This window comes from Rhineura floridana, chromosome 5 (genome assembly GCF_030035675.1).
Source record: "Rhineura floridana isolate rRhiFlo1 chromosome 5, rRhiFlo1.hap2, whole genome shotgun sequence".
Lineage (NCBI taxonomy): Eukaryota > Metazoa > Chordata > Lepidosauria > Squamata > Rhineuridae > Rhineura > Rhineura floridana.
In genome coordinates, this window is record NC_084484.1 from 176,226,273 (window position 1) to 176,236,620 (window position 10,348).

A 10,348-nucleotide genomic window follows, 5' to 3' on the forward strand; every position below is an offset into this window, starting at 1 on the left:
GCCAGGAACTCTTTCAGTCCTACCTGGAGATGCCAGGGATTGAACCTGGGACCTTCTGCATTCAAAGCAGTTGCTTTGTCGCTGAGCTATGGCCCGTCCCTTGTCACCAGTGACTTACTTTCCTCCCTTTTCAGTTGACCTTTCTCCTTCTGCAGTTCATCAATGTAGTTGGTAATGCTGTCCTTGTAAAACCTCTCTGCCAGGTCCCTCGGGGTCTCCCCATGGTCATTTCTGGCTTTCAAGGAATGGACCAGTGTGGGCATCTTGCTCACCAAGTACTTAAAGCAGTGCAAGTGACCCTCCATTGCCGCCAGGTGAACTGTTATCAAAAGGAGAATTATTTTATTTATTTTATACGAAAGATTTTTTGTCCAACTTTGTCCAAATCTTGTCCTAGTAAATCAGGATGAATGCTCAATAAACAGGCTGTCTGGAAGTGGCCTAATTGTTGTGAATGACATGGAGAACCATCATATTTATTTATTCGTTCATTCATTCGATTTATATCCCTCCTTTCCTCCCAGTAGGGCCTAAGGTGGCGAACAAAAGTACTAAAAACACTCCAAAACATCATAAAAACAGACTTTAAAATAGATTACAACAAAACATCCTTAAAAACATATTAAAACAAAACATCTGTTTAAAAAAAAGCTTTAAAAATTATCTTTTAAAAAAGTTTTAAGAGTATATTGAAAAGCAATTCCAACAGAGATGCAGACTGGGATAAAGTCTCTACTTAAAAGGCTTGTTGACAGAGGAAGGTCTTCAGTAGGCACCAAAAATATAACAGAGATGGCGCCTGTGTCATATTTAAGGGGAGGGAATTCCAAAAGGTAGGTGCCACTACATTAAAGGTCCTTTTCCTATGTTGCGCAGAACAGACCTCCTGTTGTAAACCGCCCAGAGAGCTTTGGCTATGGGGAGGTATACAAATGTAATAAATAAATAAATAAGATGGTATATCCTGAGCACAGTGATCGACTGGGTACATAAGGAGTAAGATGATATTTCAGGTATCCTAGACCCAAGCTGTATAGGGCTTTGTACACCAAAACTAGAACCTTGAACTTAGCCCAGTAGCTAACAGGTAGCCAGTGCAATTCTTTCTGCAGCAGGGCAACATGTTGGCAATACCCTGCCCCAGTGAGGAGTCTCGCTGCTGCATTTTGCACCAGCTGCAGCTTCCGGACCAACCTCAAGGGCAGCCCCACATAAAACGCATTACAGTAATCCAGCCTGGAGGTTTCCATTAAATGAACAACAGTGGTCAGGCTATCCCGGTCCAGAAACGGCCGCAGCTGTCTTACCAGCTGAAGCTGGTAAAAGGCACTCCTAGCCACTGAGGTCACCTGGGCCTCTAGCAACATAGATGGATCTAGGAGCACCCCCAGGCTACGGACCTGCTCTTTCAGAGGGAGTACGACCCCATCCAAAGCAGGCAACTGACCAATTATCCGAACTCGGGAACCACCAACCCACAGCACCTCCGTCTTGCTAGGATTCAGAGTCAGATTACTGGCCCTCATCCAGCCCACCACCAAGCCAAGGCAGCAGTCCAGGGCTTGCATGGCCTCTCCCGATTCAGATGTTATGGAGAAATAGAGCTGGGTATCATCAGCATACTGCTCACACCTCGCCCCAAAGCTCCTGATGACCGCTCCCAAGAGCTTCATATAGATGTTACACAGCATGGGGGACAAGATGGTACCCTGTGGCACCCCACAGCACAACCACCAGGAGGCTGAAAGACAATCACCCAATGCTATTCTCTGAAAAGGACCTTGGAGATAGGATTGGAACCACTGTAAAACAGTTCCTCCAATACCCATCTCACCAAGCTGAAAAGCAGTACACTCTTCCTAAATGGAGTTCTGCTGCGCAATAGGACTTTTTCCTCTCCTCCTCTCCCTCCCTCCCTTAAAAAAAAACTGCTTCAGAGCATCCCCCAACCCTCTGGAGCAGTTTCTGAGGGTACGGGGGGGCTGCAGGGGAGAAGGAAAGAGGGGGAACAGCAGTTGTGCAAGTGGAAGTCTGTTGTGTGAGTAGAAAGGCAGTGTTGGATACAACCATAGTTTTAATTAATTAATTAATTAAGTTGTAATTAACAATAATAATAGTAATAATAATAATTGCATCTGTACCCAGAACACACAGAAACACATTGCACTCTCTACCTTCACTTAACCAAGGCGCTCTCTCTCATTCTCTCACTCTCTCTCTCTAACAAAAAGATCTTCCTCTTCCAATATTCCCCAGGTCATTTTACAAATGGATCCCCCACCCTGTTGTACCTGGAAGATTGCCATTGTTGTCCACATCGTCTAAAGTAGCTCCCCATCTAACAAGAAGCTGTAGGCAGCCCAGCCGGCCATGGAAGGCAGCGTTGTGAATAGGTTTCCAATCGTTCTTATCAGAAACGTTGGCATCCTCAATTAAAGGAAGAAAAGAGGCAGAGTGACTCCTCCAAACTTTAAGTTGCAGTGGAAGCCATATGAAGATCATCAAGAAATGAACAAGAGACCATAAAAGAGCCTTCCTGGGCCAGATGACAAGTCCCTAAAAGCCTCGATAGAGCAGTCTAAAGCTATCATCTAGGCCACTATTCTTCCCATGGTGGCCAGCCAAATGCCTCCAGAAGCCCCTAAGCAGGGCTCAGATAGATCAATCTGTTTCTAGTACATGTCAGCTTTGCATGTCTTCATTCATAAACTTCATCCATTCTGTTTCCATATTAATCTGCATTTGTTAAGTCAGGCGTGGACATTCATTGAATGTTGTGGGCATCCAACGAAGCTGAATGTTGGAAGGTTCAGGACAGACCAAAGAAAGTACTTCTTCATGCGGCGCGTAGTTAAACTATGGAATTCACTCCCACAAGAGGCAGTAATGGCCACCAACCTGGATGGCTTTAAAAGAGGATTAGACAAATTCATGGAGGACAGGGCTATCAATGGCTACTAGCCATGACGGCTGTGCTCTGCCGCCATAATCAAATGCAATATGCTTCTGAAAACCAATTGCCAGTGCCCGCATGAAGGGAGAGTGTTCTTGCATTCAGGTCCTGTTTGCAAGCTACCCACGGGCATCTGGCTGGCCCCTGTGAGAACAGGATGCTGGACTAAATGGGCCACTTGCCTGATCCTGCAGGCTTTTCTTGTGTTCTTAGAGGTAGAGAACCTTTCTCAACCTATATATATATATATATTGATCCTGCCCACCACTGGCATGTGGCCTCTGGAAGGATGCTCAGAAAGAATAACCAGAAATGGTGCTAAATCTTCTGGATTATTATTATTTTAAGATGGTTTATTACTGAGGAGAGGCCAATTTTTGTCAGGACTGCAATTTATGTGCAGCAGCCTTAACTCTTTCCTCCTCCCCCCAGTCCCAATGAACATCCCCCATAGCAGGTATTGATTCCAGAGGGGGAATTTTGATTGGGACCACAAAGTTAACTCTTTCCTCCCCTCAAATGAAAACCAGGTCCTCCTTCAGTGGCTGTTAACAATTTTGAAACAACCATGGCAATTTCATGTGACACATTTAGCATCCCATCAAGTCGGGTCCTCTGCCATGAAATTCACGGGGTGATCTTAGCCCAGTCATTTATCTCTCAGCCTAACCTACCTCACAGGGTTGTTGTAAAGATAACATGGGGGAGAAGATGCACCTTGCAGGGTGTGCCAAGTTGAGGTCCGTTAGAGAAAGGGCAGGTTAAACATTCAGTAAATAACTAAAAGCAAATTGAAAGGTAACCATTTTCAAAACAGGGGAAGAAAACAGAAAGAAGAACATTTCCTTACCACCCCACTCCGCAGAATGGTTTGCAAAGTGTATGACTGTCCGTGGGTAGCTGACAGATGCGCTGGAGTACAGCCTCGGTCATCCTGAGCTCCGAGGTGCACACCATTAAGAAGAAGGGCCTGTGAGTATACAAAGCAAAATTCCTAGTCTCAGACTTGGTATTTATCCACTCTTATGTGTGTGTGTTGTTTTTTACTGATGCGGAAATACAAAAGCCCTTAAAATAGGTAAATAGCATTTAGCAGAGACATTTGGATATTGTACAATACCCAAAAAATTCTCTTCTTGTAGGCTTCCCATAGACAAGTGTGGGAAACTTTTGCCCACCAGATGTTGCTGAACTACAACTCCCATCAGCCCTAGCAAGCATGGCCAATAGCCAGGGATGATGGGAGTTGTAGCTCAGCAACATTTGGAAGGCCAAAGGTTCCCCACATCTGCCAGAGGTATCTGGTTGGCCACTGTGAGAACAAAATGCTGTGCTAGATGGGCCCTTGGCCTGATCCAGCAGAACTCTGCTTATGTTCTAATATTTTATGCATTTGTACAACACTCCTCGTAAGCTACATTCCTATACATTATCAAAAAATTGACCATTTCCCAATTATACTGTTGTCTCCTTGTCTGCACTCTCTAAATTTGACAACAACTGTTAAAATTGCAATGCAATCTAGCATTGAAAAGAAATTATGAATTAGTGCACAATGACATCTGCTCAGGTTGGGGATAACATTTATAAGGGGTATTTTTAAGGCCAAACACTTGATCAATTAGTGAATGTGTCAGGCCACAGTTGCCAGATCTGACACAAACATGCAGGATTTTAGCCTCTTGCTCAGAAAGCAATAATTTTCCAAGGTTTCTTGGACAGAAGCTGTGATACCTAAATGGGTTTGAAGCTAGTTTAAATTACATGTAATGAAGATTTATACCCACCATCTACATTAAGTTCCCCTGATCTTCTTCTAAAATGCCATAGACATACTAGTAGACATCAGCCTATAGGAATATAACCTGGTGATTTATTTATTTTTAATATGAATATGTACATTTAGATTTAAAAATTCCTGTGTAATTCACAGTTTGGATCCAGCATGTTCAGCTGAATTGGTCCAAAAAAGGGTACTGGCTAATCCTTGGGAAAGTCTGTGTGTGTTCGTTTGGGAGTTGCATGAGTAGCATATTTTATAAAATAGATTGCAATTACTTTGTCAGGGGTTGGCACATCCCAGATTCTGTTTCCAAACACTCCGATCCTAAATGCATTCACCAGTCATCCCTTGAGGGTGTTGGGCTTCTCACACACACATGGAGGTCCTTCATTTCTTTCATTATATGAGAGAGGGAAGTTCCGTAAGATCATTTATTTGCACATGAGAAGCTGTCCTCTCTACTGATGCAAATGGAGATTTCTTGAGTTGGAGGGACTAGGTGGATTAGACCACCCAGTCCAATCCCTTACTTGATCTAGCAAGTACAAAGATAGAGAGAGGTCCAGGTCTAGGCCAGCCTCTGCTTGATGACCTACAGCAGGGTCGGGAACATTTCAGTTTTGCGAGCGGATCTTTATCTGGCCCCGCCCCACAGGTCATCTTTGACAGGTGGGTGGGACAACTCACCTGTCAATCACATGATATTATTAGGTCCTACAATGAGAGCCTGACACCCCTCTACGTAACTGGTTCCATTGCTCAGCTGTTCTTACCTTCAAGACATTTCTCCTAATGCAGCGTTTCCCAACCCTTGGGTCCCAGGATGTTGTTGGACTACAACTCCCATCAGCCCCAACCAGCATGGCCAATGCTCAGGAATGATGGGAATTGTATTCCAACAGCATCTGGGGACCCAAAAGTTAGAAAAGGATGTCCTAATCTTCAGCCACAATCTATCCTCCTGTAACTTAAGCCCACTAGATCTATCCCTACACTTGTTGGTGGAAGAGCTCCATACACACATTGCAGCACCGATGGGGCTCTTGGTCAAGGCATTTGTGTGCAAGAACATCCCTGGAACTTCCTTCCATGCAATAACATGTTGAATTATTCCAAATGTCCATCCAACCTAGCATCTTGCCTCCCACCACGTCTGACCAGAGGCCCCACATGGAGGACCAGTAGTCATCCCCTGCTGTGGCCCTGTAGCAACAGGTACAGAGAGTCCCAAGGGCCAAATAGAGAGGCTTGGGGGCATTCAGCCCTCGGGCCTGACTCCAAGATTCCCCACCCCTCATCTAATCCCCTTTGAAGTTGTCAAAGCGAGGGGCCATCAGCAAATCCTGCAGCAGAGAATTCCACAAGTGAATTGTGTGAAGACCTCTCTCTGTAATCTGTCCCGACTCTACAGCCAATCACTTTGATTGGATGAATCCACATCCTTTTGAGAAGGGGAGACGCGTTTCTCTTTATCCACTCACCCAACACCAAAATCCAAGAGTTTAGAACTGTGATAAATATGAAATAAGAGGGGATTGACAAAACCCTTACAAATTCTTACCTGCATACAGGCATCCTGGCCTTTGATGGCGGCAAGATGAGCTGCTGTCCAGCCTCTGACTGTCACTGCCGTCTTATCAGCTCCGTGCCAGAGCAGCCACTGAAGGCACTGCAAGCACAAGCAATGTATTTGTAGTCCCAATCCACAGGGTCTCATAGGCTGCTCCCTCATACATTGCTTGGCAACAGGGCGTAACCATTGATCTCCAGTGCTGTGCATAGAAGCCCCAATAATCAGCTGACTGTTGGGGCTTGCAAAGCACAGTGCCCAGCACTTTGTAAGCCCTAATGACCAGCTGATTGTCAGGCCAGCTGATGTCATTGTGATGTCAGGCGACTGACTGGTGAGTGGCACTTGCTCATCAAGCTTGGCCCGCAGAGGTGGGGGACACACACCCTGCTACAGCATCACTACTTTCATCTCATATTCCTATATTCATATCCCTATACTCATTTCCAGCAACAAGCACGAGTATCAATCAATCATTTATTATGGTCGAAGACCAGCGCTATAAAATATTAAAACAATAAAACATAATAAGCCCGAGTAAGATTCAACCTTGGATCCCTCTCATACACCTGACAAGAAGGTCCATGCCTGTTGGGAAACAACACGCTTTCTGGAACTGCCTCCAGCGACACCTACATCAGGAGTGGGAAGCCACTTTTCAACCCAAGGGCCACATTCCCTCAGGGGCAGGCTTCTGGGGGCCACATGCCTGTGGGTGGCCAGAAGGATAAATGGGTATAGCAGTGGATACAGTTGTTACCTCTGTACTGCAGGCTAAATTCCGACCACGCAAAAGTCAGAGATTTCCACATCCCCACACCCCCACAAATACCTCTCCATCCTCTATACAGGCAAGCAAGGGGGGTTATTTATTTGTTACATTTATATACCACCTTTACCCTCCAAGGAGCTCAAAGAGCGCATGGTTCTGCCCTCTCCTTTTTATCCTCACAACAACCCAGCGAGGTAGGTTAGGCTGAGAGACAGTGGCTGGTCCAAGATCACCGAGAGAGCTTCATGATTTTATCACAGCGCAAGGAACATTCCAACGAGGCACAAGCACTCAAGCAGGTTGCAGAGCAAGGCGGGGAAGGTCTGTGGCCTGAGGAGTAGGGGTGTGGCTGAGAAGAGTCTTGAGGGCAAAAGAGAGAGGTTTGGAGGGCTGCATTCGGCCCTTGTCCCTGAGCCATGTGATAACACCTCTCGTACTCCCTTCAAATCCCTCCTTGGAGCCTACCTTTTCCACGAAGCCTTTCGCACAACCACTCAAGCTCCAGAACCTATTGCAGCTTTTCCCAACCTGATGCCCTCCAGATGTTTTGCACCCCATCCCCCATCCACCCAAGCCAGCAAGTCAAAACATCTGGTGGGCACCAGGTTGGGGAAGGTAGATCTAGTTCACGAAGGCAGTTAAATGTGCTCTTGCTTTAAAATGTTCATGCCGCACATTAAGTGTGCCAGTCTTCAATCTAGCATACCCATAAATCTCTTTCTTGCTTTCTTATAGAAACAAGCCTTTAGTAGGATGAGTAGAGACTGCACAATGGACTCCCTTCTTCAGTTAACAATAACCTGCCTCCATCTTGGATAACCTCTTACCTCCAGGCTTCCAGAATGGGCTGCCCACTGCAGGGGCGTAAACTTGTACACTGGATCCACCTCATTAATGCTGGTTCCAAATGACACCATCTTCTGAAGTTCTTCTACATTCCCAGCTTTGACTGCCGCGTGAATGCTCTTGAACTTTGGCTTCTTCTTCAGAGCTGCTGAAGAAGAACAATGGGCCATCGATTTGTCTCATAGCATGATGAACATGGGAAATGGCCTGCATACTAGGGCAAAGTGGAATGGTGGCCATCATCAACCTGTTACAAGCTCCATCTATTGATTTATTGACTGCATTTATATCCTGCCCTTCCTCCCAGAAAATAGACTTTAAAAACATTATCAGTACCTTGGCACAGTCATTAACCAAAATGGAGACAATAGTCAAGAAATTAGAAGAAGGCTAGGACTGGGGAGGACAGCTATGAGAAAACTAGAAAAGGTCCTTAAATGCAAAGATGTATCACTGAACATTAAAGTCAGGATCATTCAGACCATGGTATTCCCAATCTCTATGTATGGATGTGAAAGTTGGAGAGTGAAAAAAGTGGATAAGAGAAAAATAAACTCATTTGAAATGTGGTGTTGGATGAGAGCTTTGCGCATGCCATGGACTGCAAAAAAGACCAATAATTGGGTGTTAGAACAAATTGAACCAGAACTATCACTAGAAGCTAAAATAATGAAATTGAGGTTATTGTACTTTGGACACATAATCAGAAGACATGATTAACTAGAAAAGACAATAATGCTGGGAAAAACAGAAGGAAGTAGAAAAAGAGGAAGACCAAACAAGAGATGGATTGATTCCATAAAGGAAGCCACAGACCTGAACTTATAAGATCTGAACAGGGTGGTTCATAACAGATGCTATTGGAGATAGCTGATTCATAGGATTGCCATAAGTCGAAATCGACTTGAAGGCACATAACAGCAACAACAACATTGAAATAATAAGATTTAAGTTAGAGTCTATACTAATGCCAGCACAGGGTAGAGGTGAATTATGGGTTAAAAAGGCAAAAAGGCAGTTTTGAGGGAAGGAAGGGAGGTGATATTTAACACTAGTTTCCATGGAGAACAGTTTGGGTTATTTCCCTAATTGTTCTTTCATTCTTTTTAACACTAGAGGGTTTAAAGAAAACATTATCCCTCTTTTGCATGCACTCTGTACACGCTCAAGGCACTTGCAGCTTGTTGCTAGAAGACAAGTTCTAGACATCCCTAGATGCACTTTATCCATAGGTCCATTTTTTTTATTATTGTTTACTAACATATTTATTTTTATTTTATTAATTCATTTCTCTACCGGCCCTCAGCATCTAGGATTCCTAGGGCCACTGAACAGAGAAAATACTAAACGCAAGGGGTCGTATCCAGGGTTAGTCCTAGCCAGGGTACATCCATTGAAATTAGTGGAGGCAACAAACCTAGGCCCATCAGTTTCAGTGGGTCTGCTTTGAGTAGGAAAAACGTTGGATACAGCCCAATGTTAACAAATAAAACCAGACAAAGATGACGAGACAGTAATTACAAGCAGTGTTGTTGTTTTTAAGTGTATGGGGGGGGGGAGATAATAAAGCATTTGTTCCACAGAGAGGGAAATGCACTCCGAATATGCTCAGAGGTGCTTGACTGGAGGTGCCAGAATTTTTTTGGAAACAGAAGAAGAAGAAGAATGTGGAGGTCATACCTCAACCCCACCCCCAAAATCTAGGAAGCTTAGCCTGGTCTCACCAGCTGGGGTGACCTCAGCAGGCATGGTGCTTCTTCAGGGCCAGCCTCCCCTTCGATTCTCACCACCGTCGGACTCCTTTGTGGCTGCGGCAGAAGGGTTGCCATGGAGACAGCGTACACTTCCTGTGATGCTCACTTGGCCCTCTGCCTCAGCTGGGAGGAACTGGCAGTGGAGTGGGGTGTGTGTGTGGGGAGGAGAGAGGTGGGGAGCGAGGAGGAGAATCTGATGGGGCCAGCCAGCCAGCCACAGGCAGAAGCAAAACTGCCTGCAGCTTTTTCTTGCCGGGTGAGGAATGGAGACAGATTTCCTCTCCTCAAACCCTGCAGGGGAAGACATCAGTTACAAGGGGTGGCTCGCCTGCGTCTGGGTTCTTCCTCCAGTGGCCCTCAGTGCCTCCCACAGATGGGGTTTGCACCTGTAGGGACTGTGCTCTGGAGTCGCTTTATGTTGTCTTATTTTATTTAGCTAATGCTTAGTTTTTATAAAAACCACCAGTCCGCACAAGGCAGGAGTGGGGGAACTTTTTCAGCCTCCGGGCCACATTCCCTTCTGGGCAATCTTTCAGGGGCCACATGCGGGTGATGGACAGGGCCAGGGGCAAAAGAAACAAAGCAGTGAATCTGAATTTCACCTTTGTACAGTAGGCTTGTTCACACACACACACACACCTTTCTCTGGCCTCCAGACAGGCAATCATGA

The 10,348-nt window shown here is 45.4% G+C and overlaps 1 protein-coding gene across 6 annotated transcripts in view; it reads right to left on the reverse strand.

Annotated features, from left to right (window-relative positions):
- ANKRD42 (ankyrin repeat domain 42) overlaps positions 1–9,743 on the reverse strand; it is a 26,046-nt gene extending 16,303 nt beyond the window's left edge. For 4 of the 6 annotated variants that reach the window (XM_061628954.1, XM_061628951.1, XM_061628953.1 and 1 more), the window contains exons 1-6: positions 9,649–9,743; positions 7,906–8,072; positions 6,298–6,405; positions 3,804–3,923; positions 2,292–2,427; positions 119–319 (exon numbers count right to left, since the gene is read on the reverse strand). In XM_061628954.1, coding sequence (XP_061484938.1) covers positions 119–319; positions 2,292–2,427; positions 3,804–3,923; positions 6,298–6,405; positions 7,906–8,072; positions 9,649–9,673 — 757 coding nt within the window. In that variant the 5' untranslated portion in view covers positions 9,674–9,743. The remainder of the gene's footprint in view (positions 1–118; positions 320–2,291; positions 2,428–3,803; positions 3,924–6,297; positions 6,406–7,905; positions 8,073–9,648) is intronic. The other 2 variants (XM_061628952.1, XM_061628955.1) reach the window with 2 other exon arrangements.
- Positions 9,744–10,348: the final 605 nt, after the last annotated feature.